The 16,330-nt window shown below is 40.1% G+C and overlaps 1 protein-coding gene and 1 non-coding gene across 2 annotated transcripts; one reads left to right on the top strand and one right to left on the bottom strand.

Annotated features, from left to right (window-relative positions):
- The first annotated feature begins 569 nt into the window (after nt 1–569).
- cmpk (cytidylate kinase) lies at nt 570–12,229 on the top strand. The gene is made up of 6 exons (XM_030774449.1): nt 570–807; nt 2,791–2,937; nt 9,405–9,557; nt 10,128–10,204; nt 10,623–10,719; nt 10,832–12,229. The coding sequence occupies exons 1-6, from the start codon at nt 664–666 to the stop codon at nt 10,871–10,873; spliced, it is 660 nt and encodes a 219-aa protein (XP_030630309.1). The 5' UTR covers nt 570–663; the 3' UTR covers nt 10,874–12,229.
- Nucleotides 12,230–15,943: 3,714 nt separating this feature from the next.
- On the bottom strand, nt 15,944–16,015 carry trnae-cuc (transfer RNA glutamic acid (anticodon CUC)). Its single transcript has one exon. It is a non-coding gene; the product is annotated as a tRNA-Glu (tRNA).
- Nucleotides 16,016–16,330: the final 315 nt, after the last annotated feature.

The following is a 16,330-nucleotide window of genomic DNA, read 5'->3' as shown; positions in this document are numbered from 1 at the left end:
TGTTTTGTTGATGCGGCGCCCTTTGAAAAGACACGGTTGGTCGGAGAGGCGAGACATTATATATTTAGTGCCTCTGCTTCTTTGATTGTAGCTTTAAAGACTGCAGTGCTTCTCCATCGAGAAAGCGACACATACTATTTCAGTGTTTTTTCCTTTGTGTTATCATGCCTGATATCCATGCTGGAGAGAACCTGGACAAACAGAGGATGAGACTAAACATAGATTAACATAAATCTACCCTGAACTCCTTTTAAATTCTCCAGGGACACGCTATGTTGTCCAGCAATCCACAGTTTACGATAGGGTTTATGTTAAGAATTAAAAAGCAAAGTCTCGTGCATTAGGCTACGGTATGATTTCACCGCGAACGGTCGCTGTTCAGTTTGGCAAGGTGCTGATGCTGGGAAACGAGAGCGGGGGAGGGGTGTGGGTGAGGGTGCGGGAGGGAGAAGAGGGGGGGCGCTCCTCAACTGAGAGAGAGAGCTCGGAAAAGAGCACGCCCCTCAACTTTCTCATTGGTCGGACACGTGTACAGCGGATGTGGTAATTGCTAGGCGCATTTCCTTGACACGCACGAACTGGTCTTTCGACTAGCTAGATATCCGACTCTTCGGGGCCGGCTGTCATTCATTCAGTAAAGCAGTCTTTCACCCTTTCCAGTGTATGATTTTCCGACTGCTAAGCACGTTATCTGCGAAAGTGCCGAGAGTGCTGAATAGAATTGCTTTAGTCATGAAGCCGCAGGTCGTGTTTGTTCTAGGCGGGCCTGGCGCGGGGAAAGGAACACAGTGCGCTAAAATCGTTGAGGTAAGAAAGATGGAGCGCAAGGACAATGAAAGAGTAAATGGCTGCATGTTGCTAGGTCATTCTAAATTTGAAGACCAGTGTCTTCTGTGTAAACATGTTATAACACATAAGTTTTAAAATGTTACTTTGTTTTCACTGGCAACTTCTGCTTAGCTGTTTGTCCGTGACAAATAGGTCGACTTCCGGGTGCCAGGCAAATTTTTCAAGCGAATTCATTAGTGGAGCAGTGATTTAATTTTGGTGCATTCACCTTAAAGTGCCTTTTCGCTCTGTCTAGAAACTGTTCTCATCTTCTGAGATTTTGTAACTCGTTCCAGTCACTTTATACATGGATAATAATGCATTTAGCCGCGTAGCTTCATAAAGACTTCATAAAGAATCGCTCAGACACAGGTCCGGTTTCTTCACCGGGATGTTTACTCATACAGTCGCCAATCCGGCGGGCCTAACTGGCTGCACGTCTCTTTTATAGCAGGATACAGAAAGTGGGTATACTGGTTTTTCTTTCTTCTCGTAGAAGCCAAGTCATTATTGGGCAATCGACAAACTAGGTATAAAGCCATCTCGCTTGATGTTAACATGATGTTATTGGCTTTGTGACGTTGGAACTTTTTATTAGCCCACCAGTGACATTTTTTGTGATGTGTTTTTTATGTCACAGTCAGTAGGCGGTTTGTAGGGATATGAGGGGGGGGGGGGGGGGTGCCACCCCCTGCTCTTAGCAAAATGACCAAAATGCATCCCCCTGTTAACCTGGTCAGTGACCATTGGGCCATCCCCCATGTTCGCAATAGGGCCATCCCCCCGTTAATAAATAACAAATTGCCTACTGGTTACAGTTGCTGTGACATAACCGTATCATGCAAATACGACCATGAACTTGTCATCATTTTTCTTGGAAAATCTTTGCATTGAAGTTTTAGCATTTGTTTAAGTCTCTGCACTTGATCCTAACTGAGACATGAATCCATTCAGAATTATGTAGAAGACGTACCTTTAAGTGCTAGCTGTAGTCTAAGCACACTTAGTCAATAATGGTTACTTCTTGTTAACAGTACTTCTTGTTAAGGATTCTTTTAAAGTTTGAGACATTTGGACATAACTGTCCACAATGATAACAATGTCAGCTGAACAGTAATTTTGCACCTGACCCAATGTGAATACAGCATTCACATTGGCTCTCAGATTTACTGAAAGGCTTCGAACATCACAACATGGGACCACAGCACATCATACATAGGGCTTATGAATCTGGGTCATGCTTTTAACCCTCACTCAGCTGAGACTTGATGGATATAAAAGGTAGCTGGGCTTGTATGTGTGTGTGTTTGATTGTGTGTGTGTGCGTGAGTGAGTGTGTGTGGTCTAGTCAAAGGATGCATCTAGGCTACCTGCACTCCGTTGTCTGATGTGGTTCAGCCAGGCTTGTTTGTGTGTATGTGTGTGTGTGTGTGTGAGTGAATGTGTATGGTCTAGTCACAGGACGTGTCTACCTGCACTCCATTGTCCGATGTGGCTCAGCTAGGCGAGTGTGTGGGTGAGTGAGTGAGCGAGTGTGTGTGTGCGTGCAGTCTGGTCACAGGACCTGTTTACATGCACCCCGTTGTCTGATGTGGTTCAGCCGGTGATGTCTGGTGATGCAGTTCAGCTGCCAAGGGCATTTTCTCTTAACACTCTATTGAGTCAAAGATCTATTTCAGTGTCACATTTTTTAAAAGCTGTTGTTTAGACGTGACAGTCCGTACGTCCCACTAGAGCTTTCATCCCCATCATTCAGTTTTTCAAACACTACATCTATCTCTTTATATTTTATACGTTAAGAGAAAAAGAGTTCTCGTCCTCTACCCACTCAAATATGCTTATTGTCCTCTCAGTGTAGTGAAGTTTCTCTCTCTCTCTCTCTCTCTCTTTGTTTATATAGATATAGTGTGTGTATAACGTATAACTTTCTCTCTTTAACTTTCTTTTTCTGACCTATAACAGAACTACAGCTACACTCACCTGTCTGCTGGGGACCTGTTGAGGGAAGAACGCAGTCGACAGGGCTCACAGTATGGCCAGCTCATTGATAACTACATCAAAGAGGGCAAGATTGTTCCCGTGGAGATAACCATCAGCCTCCTGCAGAAGGTGGGCACCATACGCACATACATTGTCCACGCTGCTGCTGGGCTGTATTACACTGAATGGGTCAAAGGTTGGATAGGGAGTATCATAGAAGTCAGTCTGGTATCATATGGCTCTTAGTGTCAGTTTACACGTTAAATATACTGATAACAGAGAGCAGATAGCCTCACTGTCACTCTTTGACCATACAAAAAACTCTTGATTTGTTTTATGGTTCATGATAATAGTGATGACGTTATCGCAATATAGTGTCTTTATTCTTCTTTGGGATCGCCTAATAAAGTCTTCCTGGGATCCACTCAACTACAATAACAATCAATTAAAACAAACTATATTTAAGATGATACTGTATCCAAAACAAACAAACAAAAAAAAACAAAACAAGCCAAAACTCAAGAAATAAATACAATTGCTCTACATATGAAACACTCAACAATAAAAACCTGAAAACCAGTACAAATTGTCACAAATATGCTGCAACAAAACGAAATAAAAACAATCCTAGGTTCAGAAACAGCTATAACTGCAATAACATCTGTTTAAGATTCATCTGTTTAAGATTCATCCGATTTTGTTTTGGCAACTTTTTGAAAGACAATCTATTTTTTTTGGTCTGTCTGATGTTGATTGGGAGCATATTCCAAGCAAAAGAAGCCTTATAAAGAACAGTTATCATACAGTGTATTTGTGGACTTGGTACCACCAAGTGACTAGTACTCACTTCACGTGTATTATACCCGTGACAAAAACCTGAATAGACAAGATTTTAATTTAGCCTCCGCAGTTAGCCATGATAATCATTTATGCATCTCAGACACATTACCACAGAAAGAGCAATCAAGAGCTAATCTGGCTCCTCTGTTCTGTGCAATTTGAATTTTTTTAGATGTCTCTCAGCAGCACTTGACCAAACAACTGGGCAGTACTCCAAATGTGACAAAGCAAGTGACTGAACTACATCAACCATAACAGAAGATGGAACATATGCAGAACAGTTTCTTGAAATTGCAGTACCTTTACCTATCATTGAGACAATGTGGTCAGTTTGATCAGACCAAGACAGTAAATTATCAAATTTAACACCCAGTAATTTGGTCTTAGTGACCTGCTCAACTGATATCCCATCTATAGACAAATCGAGTGTAGTATAGTTAGCAAGAACATTGCTACTACCAAATACAGTACATTTAGTTTTAGCAATGTTTAATACTAATTTGTTCATTCTCACCCATTTAGTAATGCTTTGCAACTCAACACTTAGATAATCCCTCGGCTCCACTAAAGTTGGTGATGCACAGAACAAAGTTGAGTCATCCACATATGTAGCTACATTGGCATTTTTAACAACACATGGTAAATCACATTGAAAATAAAAGTGGACCCAGGCTACTCCCCCGTGGAACACCGCAAGGTACTTTTTTACTGTCAGAAAAACTGCCATTGAAAAATACTTGCTGTGTTCTACCAGAGAGGTAACTCTTCATCTGAGCAAGAGCTTGAGGTTAAAAAAAACATAACATTTGAGCTTAGCCATTAGAGTGCTGTGGTCAATTACATCAGAAGCCACTGTAAAATCCAAGAGCATAGCTACAACCGGTTTCCTATCATCCATATGTGTTAGCCATTGATCAGTCATATGTACTAATGCAGTGCTAGTAGAGAGCCCTGGTCTATAAGCATGCTGTGCTTTTGTAAGCAGTCTACTAAAATAATTTAACTTTTGATTAGAAATTATCTTCTCGAATATCTTACTAAGCACAGGGAGTATACTAATAGGTCTACAATTAGAACCAGTAAAACCTGTTTTTCCATCTTTGGGTAAGGGTATGATTTTAGACTCTTTCAATAGCTCCGGACAGGTCCCACTAAGTAGACATCTATTAAAAATATGACATATTGGTTTGGACAGTTATGTGGCCGCAGTTTAAAGAAAATGTCCATCCAGGTTATCTATACCAGGAGATGTGTCATCTGAGAGAGAGAGCAACATCTCTTAAACTGTGTCTTGATTAACACTATCAAATGCGAAACAGCATGTTTTGTCCCTTCTAGTACTGTTAACAATATTGCATATTAGATTGCCATCATCTAGTTGCATGCAAGATCTTAAGCTGTCTGCTTTGTTGATAAAGAATTTGTTCAAATAATTAGCTACATCATATGGCCTGGTAATGAACTGACCAGCACATTCCACATACTTTTGAAAATTGTGTGACTTCCTACACATAATGACATTCAAAGTTTTCCTTAATTTTTTTACTGTCATTTATAGAGCTGCACATTTTTTTGCTTAAAATATACTTTCTTTCTGATGTAATTTAACTTAGTAACCCTATTTATCAACTTACAATAAAACAGTGTTTCCACTGGTAATATTTCTCTGTAGCGGCCCACCGCGGCAAAATCTTTGCTGTGACGGCAAAAAAAAAAAAGAAATCAGTCCATCTAATCCAACGCCTTGGTGACTGGCAGGGTGTTCTGATGATTTATCCTACCTATTGAGCGGCCCGACTGCGCACACGCACATCACAGTTACATCATGTGACATTTCATCCAACTTGGCTGAAGGCTACTTGCTAGAAGGTTACCTGTAGGATTATGTCGGTAGCCCTTTCTGATAAGTATTTCAGACTATTGAAATACGCTGCCTGTAGGTTTATGTTGGTAGCACTTTCTGGTAAAATAACTCAAACTATCAGAACACTTTATAGTTATATCCTGGTAGTCTTTTCTGCGACCGAGTAGGCTATTAGGGCCACGTTAAGGGGAAAAAATCTGAGATTTCAAGAGTAAGGTCGTAATACTACCAGAATAAAGTTGTACATTTACGAGAAAAAGTAATAGTATTACAGGAAGAAAGTAGTAATTTTACGAGAAACAGCCATAATATTATGAGAATAAAGTCGTAATTTTAGGCTAAGTGTTATTTTAGAGGGAAAGTATCAGAGGAGCAGCCTGCTGCCTGCATTAAAATGAGGAATGTGGAGCATCTTGTGAAGTTATACAGTCGGCCCTCCGTATCTGCGGGGTAGTGGTCCCGGGAATTCCCGCGGATACCAAAATCCGCAGATGCTCATGTCTCTTATATAAAATAGCGTAGTATTTGCATGTAACCTACGCACACCCTCCCGTATACTTCAGTCATTTATAGGTTACTTATTACATCTAATACAATGTAAATGCTATGTAAATAATTAGTTAGTAGTTATTGTTATACTGTATTATTTTGCGAATTATGACTTGAAAAAGAAGTCTTTACGTAGTCAGTATCGATGCAATATGGTAGGGCTAGCTACATTGTACATGCGCGTCAACAACAATGTAACATTTTCTTTCTTTCAGCACTTACAAATTGCTTTCGTTTAATGACCTTAGAGTGGAATACATGAAACACAGAATAAAACACAGAATATTTAAAATACGTGTGCATAGATTATAAATTATATTTATATGATTATAAATAGAGAAAATATAAATGTTTTAAAACAGAAGTAGCAAACGAACGAGACCCGAGGCGAACAATGCTCAAACAACGAGTGCTAGAGAGAGACTGAGGATCTGTGAAATTGCGGGAGGCTACAGCAGGGTATGCTAACACGTCACTCCATACGTGTGAATTCGACGTAGTGCTCGGCGCGGCGCAAATTCAAGTTTTGCTTTTTGGAACTTTCTGGATTTTTTTTTCAACCAGCGGTTGGTGAAATCCACGGATGTGGAACCCACGGATAACGAGGGGCAACTGTATTGTGAGGTTATACCTTCAGTATAGTTTTCACAAATAACGAAATACTTAATCATGTGGCACATCAGCACCACACTATCATAAACATCATGACTTTGAGAAGATTGCTCAAGAAACTGTGTTTATTCCGAAGAAAGAACTGTAAATAAACTGTCTATTCCAGTGTCTAAACACAATAAACTGTGTATATTCCTCTCACTCGTTTTGTTGGTTGCTGGTAATATTTTCCTAAAAATTATGGTTTTTTTTCTCGAGTTTTTATGATCTTATTTTCATAATAGTTTGATTTTTTTCTCGCACAATGCACTTTGTTCTCGTAATATGACAATTGTTTTCTAGAAGTTTTATGACTTTATTCTCATTAAATTACTACTTTATTCTATTCTCGTAATATTATGACACCCCCCCCCCTCAATTACGACTTTATTCTCGTAATATTACAACCTTATTCTCAAAACTCAGAATCGCAGGCTACCTCTCTGATAAGGTTTAGGCTATCGAAATATGCTACTTAAAGTATTACGCTGGTATGCATAAGAGTGTGTTGATGGACAAACTAGACTACACATTTAAATGTCAGTATGTAAAAATACATAGTTTATGCGATGGATGAATTGCAAGTAGGCTATGCCTGTTATTAAGATTTGGGCTACTTGACATCATTTCGAAATTGCTGTTGGATGAATTAATGAAAACAATAATGTAATTAGCTTAGAACCATTTTCTGATCAGGTAAAAAAAGAATTAATGAACTTCTTTGGCTTCTAAAGTAGCACAACCTATTTCCGGTAGTATTTCCCAATAGGGTAGCAAAGATCGATAGATATACACTATCGAGTTATGCTACGGTAGGACATTTCGATTAATTAGGAAGAATTGTCAGAACACCGGTAAGCCCGATTCCTGCCCTCACCCCCCGTGCACGCATTACGGAATTCAGTTGCTTATCAGCACTAATAGGCTATATTACATTGTCCTTTAGCAGACGCCCTTATAAAGCTCTAATAAAGTGAACTTACTTAGGTATTTTCCAAGGAAAAGAAAAACAGACTAGGTAGGTAAACAGAGCAGGCATTAGGTGGGGGGCAATGACGCATGTCTCTCCTCGCGTTCTTAGGTCCAAGCTGGGTTAGCTTAGCTCTTATCCCGGCTCTCTTCCCTTTCAGTAACAGCCGTTCAGCAACTACTATACTGCAACCCGAGCTTATCTACACACTTTATGGCTGACTAAAGGTACGCGACGACCGCTAACGGCATAGAATTTCTGTGGCTGCAGCAACATGCTGGCTCTTGTCTCACACAGCAGGAGAGACTAACTTGCCTCTATTAATTCATATAATTATTAAGTGTTTGTAATATTCCAAAATTCAAGCCTTGGTCGTACCATACTTCAGAAGTTTCAAATACAAAATCATAGTGTAAAATAAATAAATTAAAATATATAAATGAAAATATTGTTAATGAATCTATCCATCATTTTATAGGCATGTTCTACCATTTATGCAGGCAACATGTATGTGCGTCCCCCGTCACCCTGTCACATTGCCCCCATGCCAAACCTTTTGATCCATAGGAAACACTGTAAAAACTAAAGCTAAAGAGCACCCTGATTTATGAGCAGCAACCTTGGCTTTGTCCCTTATAAGCATTAGTGATCTCAAGCCATCATCAATCCACTACTGCCCCTTACGGACCTTTTCCTAGGTGGAGGACGCTCATCCACCAACCTCACTAATTTGTCCATGAACATTTTCAAAGCAATGTTTCCATCATTTTCCTGACGAACATCAGACCACTGTAAATCGTTAGCAGTCACTTAACTGACCATCTCAGCTCAAGGCAGAGATGAACGAGTGTTTCATCTTTTCACCATGCTGTCATATTGTTGCCTTAAAACGATTCTCTAGACAGTGAATTGGTGCATTCTGCTGTCTGAATTTTGTTAGGATTCCTACCTTAAAACAGCGAGAATGTTTGAGGCCCAGCTTTGAAAGAAAACTTTTATATTGAGCAAGAAAAGAGAAGTAATTCTGTCAAATCCAAAAGCAATACTTCCATACTTCCATTTTCTCTCTAAACCACAAGTGAACTTCCGTCTGTTTGATCCATACCAGCACACTGCACAGTAAACCCCTGTGCCGAATGAAATTAACTGGAGTAGGAGTACACGATTCATTCCTGTGGAGCTTTAATACATTCTGATGGACTTGACAGATACTCATCTACTTTACTGATGTTTTCGCTAGACATTTGTCAGAATTTTGATTAAAAATGACATGGAATTCATTGCATTTCTGAATGTTTATATTTTCTTTTAACTTGACATCTAATGACATAACAAACTTGATTTTGGAATGAAAGGTGTATACATGTCTTGGTCAAATTTACCTCTGTTCTCTTCAGCCAAGGATGCTAATGTCACTGTTACAATACTGAAACTCGGTTCTCAGGCATAGATTAATATCCTAAACACTTATCTGTAGAATCGTTTTAGGGTAAGAGTGCAACGGTAAAAAGAGGGAAAAATGTTCTTTTCAGTATGATGCTAATCAGTAATTATCTCAATTTTGAATCTTGCATTCCAGATGTGGATGAGTTTATTTAGAACTAAGATTGTGATCAACAGCTTTTCTTGTTTCCCTTTCAACTGGATATGTCTCATCAATCATAAATGACAAGAACATGGTTTAATAACTACATGGTTTAATAAATAATTTTCCTTCACCAGGCTATGGAGGAGACCATGACTAAAGACGAGAACAAGTACCGGTTCCTCATTGATGGTTTTCCCCGTAACCAGGACAACCTTCAAGGCTGGACCAAAGTTATGGATGGAAAGGCAGATGTCAAATTTGTCCTTTTCTTTGACTGTAGCAATGAGGTGAGAAACACAACTCCACAAACTAGCCAGTCACATCTTAACTTTCCCTTTGGTTTCTTAACAATACTGAAAGAATTAAGACATGTTCAGTTCCCTTTGATCTTTTTGTCTTCTGCTCTTTATGTTTTCCCCACTTTTTTTTTTTTTTTTAATCAAAAAGTAATTCGTTCTTTGGATGCTTTGCTGAGGAATCATGGCTCTCACCAGTTCCAGATATTATCTTTATTTCAAGACTTTGACTTTTTTAAGACATCAGTCTTATCTGGCAAAATTATTCTGGTAACAAACAAAACAGTCTCAAATATTTTAATGACAGAGTACAGCAACTGTCTTGCATGTTCATTTGATGCTGCATGGATCTCAAAGCCTTGTCCTGATGCATTTTTCCCTCGCTTCGTAACGAAGAACCCAGCGCGGACCACAGGCCAGCAGGACTTCGGTCCTTCAGGACTGCATTTGGGGTTCCTTTGTGATTGTGCATGAAACTTTTAAGACGGGTGAAATGAAACCTGCAGGGCTTCCCTGGCCGGTTTTGTGCCGGTGTGTGACAGTAATGCTCCTTCTCTCCAGGTTTGCATTGAGAGGTGTCTAGAGCGGGGGAAGAGCAGTGGACGCACAGATGATAACAGAGAGAGCTTGGAGAAACGGTAAGTTTAGGTTAACATGCATGGTCCCCGTAAGTCACTTCTTTATATTCTGTTTCTATATCATTCATCTTAGGCATTTATATGAATGGGGATGTATGGATGTGACTGTTTATGACTCTGTGTGTGTGTGTGTGTGTGTGTGTGTGTGAATGTATGTATGTGTGTATATACATGTGCTTTATATAAATATCTTTCCCTTTGGTTTTGCACTTTAGAGAAAGCAATGTGTGGCACACAGTGCATGAATTTCATGAGTTGCCATGTTTCATGCTGTATGAAGAGGGCAGGCACTGTAAGGATACATTTTTGGTATTTGTTGATGACTACTGTGCTTAGCAACATGACTGAAACCATCTGACTGTCTAAAGCACTTACCTAATGCACCTAATGCTCAATGTATTCTTCTTCTTTACATTAGGATCCAGACATATCTGCAGTCCACGCGGCCCATTATAGACCTGTATGAAAAGCAGGGCAAAGTGCGTACCATCGATGCCTCGCGTAGCGTGGATGAGGTGAGACTTTTGTCACAGTGCATCCTCGTTGTCTCATTGTTTCAGTGTTGATTTAAGGCTGTTTACCTCACACTTTATTTTATTCTTTCTGTTTTGTCTCTCTTTCTGTTAGGTGTTTGCTAATGTGAAGAACATTCTGGACAAAGAGGGTTAGAGCTTCCTTCCCACGCTGCCAACAATTGCACTTGTTGCGACTTTTCAAGTTTTCTTTTTACGTCAGCAACACTATAACCAGTTCATTTTTCTCATTCATGACTTTTTATTCATTTAAATGTGTATTTTTCACGTTGGTTTAAGTCCAGATTGTGTGTGTGTGTGTGGGTGTGGGAGAGAGAGAGAGAGAGAGAGAGAGAGAGAGAAACATTGCTCTTCAAACAGTGCGTACTGGCTATATGCTTGCCAAAGAAGAATAAACCTTCAGAACATAGAAGATAGGCTAAACCAGAGTGATCCATATTCTACATTAGGGCTATGGCTTAGGAACAGTTAGTGTCAGTGCTGCTGTTGGCTAGTTGTGGCTCTCATTCTTAGACAGTTATCATGCAGAGAGACGAATCTAATGCTGTTATATTCAGGGAAGAACGTCATTACTAGCTTGTGTGAAGTGGAAATGGTGGAACAGGGGTGACCAAAGGTTGGTTCCGGAGAGCTGTAGTGTCCACAAGGGTTTAACGTTTGGTCTAAACGTTATTTTTATGATTCCCATCAGATCTGGGATAGAAAAGGGTCCCACTTGTTTTTAGGACAATTGTTTTAGCTAAGTGTGACTTATCCCCGCTCTAGCGAATGATTAGCATCGGCTATGATTAGAAATCTCTTTAAGTGTAACAGAAATAGTGGCATTTAGCCAACGCTAAAATCATACCAGTGTGACACTGGGTACTGTGTAGCTTCAGGCTAAATAGGAAAAGCATGGGTTAAGGATAGGCATTTGGTAATAAATTCCATTGTGAAGTGCTCTTTTGTAAACCTCTTTTGAACTACCTTTTCTTTACCAATTACGGCGTTATCTGAACCAGAGACATCAGGCTAATTGGTGGGAAGAGTTTAGAAGGAGCACACTAAGCCTGTAGTTAGAGTAATTGATTTATTGTGATCCGCTCTTTGAAATCCATCTGTAGGCTTCCAGACACTGACCTTTTGGAACTTGTGGCTACTCGTTGGAAAGGAATTTCACATAGTGTAGTTTCTCAGTTAGCTTAACAACTCGGTAAATCAAACTGTGTGATATTTCCTCGAGTGGTAACGGGCGAAACACATGTGTAGTGATGACAGACCAAATGTCTGTATTCTGACCACATCTTCACTTCATCTGAGTGAAATAGAATTGAGGGTAGGGCTGAGGGGGTGACAGTGATTCATAAATACATTGTCTTTGTCATGTCATGTTGATGTCGTTTGACAGTTTTTGTCCACGAGCAACTAATCATCCTTTGATGTAACTACATATCATTATGGCTAGAGAAGAAGAGCTTGAGTACACTGCCACCCCCTGGATGAAAATAAAACTGCTGAAACATTTAAGTTGCATGTCTTCTGTGGGTGAATGAGCTGGTGAACCTGATGGGAATTTGATGGTGACACAGGAATCACGGGCAAGGTAGTCATGGGAAAGTACAGCTCATGTTTTTGTCAGCATGTATATAAAAATACACACACACAATGTGTTTTACATTCCACTCTGATTGTATATATGTAGAATAATAGAAGGGGGTATACTTTGAGTGTAAAGTATATGCAGCTAAGAATATGCATGCTTCTCTCATTCTTTAAGCCAGTGGTTCTCAACTCCAGTCCTGGAGGGCCACTGTCCTGCATGTCTTTGTTTGAACTCTCCTGAGCTTATCACTGACACACCTGATTCCACTGATCAATTAATCATCAAGTCCTTGATTAGTTCAATTAACTGTGATAATAAAGAGTTAAAACAAAGATGTGTAGGACAGTGCCCCCCCAGAACTAGAGCTGAGAACCACTGTTTTAAGGTAGAAATACTGAGCTGTGTGTCAGGCCCAAAACAGACAAGTTTGGATGCATGTATTTCTGCCTTTCATTTAATTGGAATAGTCTCCAAAATGAGTGGCACCCTTCAGAAAGGATACTAAAACAAATATCAAATTCCAGTTGTAAGCTGTACAGCGACATAACAGCATTGTGTTCAATATAGCCATAGCTCCCAATCCCAGTTCAAGTAGAAATCATTTAGTAAACTCAGGGCATTCACATTAACTATACTCAGCCTTTCTACACTCACTATGCCAACGGTAGTCATGTTGGTGCTTTCCAACTGAAATTTTGGTGACTTGATAACCCAAAAATGCAATCAAGTTCTCTTGTTCAACTCTGGCCCATGTACATTTTTTCTTTGCCTTTCAAACATCACCATATCTGAAGACCAGTAAGAAACCTAAAAAAAAAAGTTTACAGTCATGCAGGTAAGACAAAGTTACTTATTAAAATGGTGTCTGAGCAGTTATATTAAAGTTAGAGAATGTATCATTCACCCCTCTTTTTGAGCCTAAGCGATAGCTGATTATTTGTATTACCTGTATCATAGAATTATGTAGCATTTATGCCTGGGATTTCGTCGCTACCTAACAATGGGCCTCAGTCAACAATGATTCTTAAGAAATTTCTTCTTAAAACCCACTTATGCAATTTTCACAAAGATTCTGACGTTCACCAATGTTTTCTCATTTGAGATTTGTCCTTAGATAAAAACAGAATCTATGCACACTCAAGAGCACACGCACATTTGAGCACTAACATGTTCGTGCAAAATAACTGGTTATTGCATTTTTAATTCTACAGTTGTATAATAGGATTTAAATTACAATAATCACTTAATAATTATTTTCATTATTCTACAAAGCATTATGGTCTTTTAAAATAAATAAACACAACAGTAACACTTCAATTCACATCGGTTATGTTACTTGAGAACCACACCAGCCAATAATCCGTGACTGTTCACATTATTTATAGGGTCAAAGTAGACCTATTTCTGCAGCCTAGGCCCACTCTCCCAATGGCATATTTACTGCTGCTTCAAGATGTTGCAGACCACGCTCTGAGGAGGGAACGCATCTTCCAGGACCACATAGATCTATTTGCAGAGAGTGACGAGTACCTCTTGTTTAGGCTACCAAGAAAAGGAAAAGGTAAGAAATACTTTAATAATCCAGAGGGAAATTTGAGTGTCACAACAGTACCATCCAGCATGAATCAAACACAACAATAGAATAAAATAGAAAGGTTACATCTGTCTGTCTGCATTGTGCAGTAATTAGTCCTCATGGAGCTCTGCAATAGTTTGGAGCCAGCACCACAGAGCCATACCAGACCGTCTAATGCTGTACCACCACACGTGCAGGTACTCATAAGCTTGGGCTTTTTAGCCACTGGGACATTTCAGAGGGAGCTATGTGGGCATATCGCAGGCATCCATCAGCCGCGCTCTCCCGCGAGTCGTGAATGGAATAAATCAACAAGCCACATAATGCATAAAATTCCCCTATACAGAAGAAGAACAGGTCCCAGTCAAGAGTGGATTGCATTCTATCGCTGGTCTTCCCCACCCCATTGGTGCAATAGACTGCACGTACGTACGCATGCAATGTTTGGTCTATACTGCAGAAGCAAATGTTTACATTTTGAATACAAACCAAGCACTTTTGGAACACTTCTTAAACACATGGACATGTCGAAGAAAATAATCACCCACCTTTAGGTTTTACATACTGGTGTTTACATGTTAAATGTGTCACATGTTCCATGATTTTACAGCTACATCTTTTAGGTAAAATGTACCGTCACATTGTATTAATGCCGAAAAACTAGTTTACCTTCTGATTCTGAGGAGATGGCCTAGGACATGAAACCGCTGACGCGGGGCCCTAGTCTGTGACCAAATGCTGAGCTGCTGGCACATCCGAGAAAACTGTCTTTCCAATAATGGCCTGGATGCGCTGGTCTAGCTCAGATAACTCTGGGCAAGCCTTTCCCCTTCCAGTGATCAGCGCCCTTCTCTGGATACAGCGTTCACTGAACGAGTTACAGCATCCCAGGCATATTTTTTTTGATACTTTATATCCACTACTGACGCTATTAAATGACACCTCGTTTCCTTACGCTCCACCGTCTTCAGATTTTCGTTTGGGCAGTAGGCGATTTGTTATTTTCTTAACGGGGGGATGGCCCAATGGTCACTGAAACTGCTCTGTAGAGTATATAGGGGGAGGTTAACAAGGAGGAATGTTTTGGTCATTTTAATAACAAGGGAGATAGCATCCCCCTATAAATCGTCTACTGCGTTTGGGCATTCTTGACTTCTCGCTCAACTTTTCTTTTCGATTTCTGTACGTGTATACGGCCCTGCAGTCTCATGCCGTTTCATGGGACTTGACGGGGCGTTTGCCTACGCTAATTAGAAACAACTGACACGAGCTTTCGATTTACGAGGACGGTGGGATTCATCATTATTTAACAACAGTGAAAACGATTCTGCGGTTTAAGAACACGTCATGAATCTGACGTAGACTTTTCTTAAGACCTTTCTCAAGAACAAATTTAAGAAAAAACTAAAGAAGATATTAGTGAATGATGCCCTATGGAACTAACATTCTTGTCATTACTGAAATGTATCCGCTCAAAAAGTTCCATACGCGCCAATCTTCGTCTGAGGTGAGGCACGCAGATTTGAATGTCATCTGTTCTGTGTGGGCACAATACAGTTTCTGCCTGTAGTAATCCCTGAACAAAGTACTATTTTATGCGTCTGTCAATGTGCTCGGTTTTTAATGAGTGAGACACATCGCTTCCCGACTATGGGCTTGTAAAACGTTAGGGCTTCGCGGCGGTAGGCTACTTCGTGGGCTTTGTGAAATTTTGATAAACGTCAATGTCTAATTCAATTCATTTAGTTAAATGTCATGGGCGCACATGAGGAACGTGGTTTGTGTTGAAGGGGTTCACCTGACATGCTGGGAACCCTTGATTTAACTCGTAGCATTAGTAGAACAAGTGGTGCTCCAAAGGCTGTGCTGCACCGTCCTTTTCTGAGATTATCAGTGGTAACGGCCCTTAGGAGTGGAAAAAATTTAGACAATCTCGATTTTACATTCGCAACTAGAGCAAAAGCAACAGCAGCGCGTTTCTGGTTACATAATAAAATCTCGCCACTGTAGGACTCCAGGCCATTAATTTGGAGACAGTAAAACGTTTGTTCCCTGACCGGGAATCGAACCCGGGCCGCGGCGGTGAGAGCGCCGAATCCTAACCACTAGACCACCAGGGAAGATGTTACAATAAATAGACACCCTGTCTTTTGAAGAATACTTGTTGCGTTATGCATCTCATTACATTTGTGATTGTGTGTGGTCAGTTGCTTTTAAAACTGTTTTTAACCTGATTTCAAAACCACAGAGAAAATGGAAAGTCCCAGACTGTAGTGAGCCAGGTACGTCTAACCGCGGACGCAAAGTACTGCACGACACGCCCACTATGGTTACGGTTAAAGTTGTGCCAATGAACCATGTTAATGACAAGTAACTTGCACTGTCTTTCCTCTTCGGCACTGCATTACCTGTATTATTTAAGGTACACTTTTATT

This window comes from Chanos chanos, chromosome 5 (assembly GCF_902362185.1).
Source record: "Chanos chanos chromosome 5, fChaCha1.1, whole genome shotgun sequence".
In the NCBI taxonomy this organism is placed as follows: Eukaryota; Metazoa; Chordata; class Actinopteri; order Gonorynchiformes; family Chanidae; genus Chanos; species Chanos chanos.
This window is presented reverse-complemented; position numbering and strand designations above follow the sequence as displayed.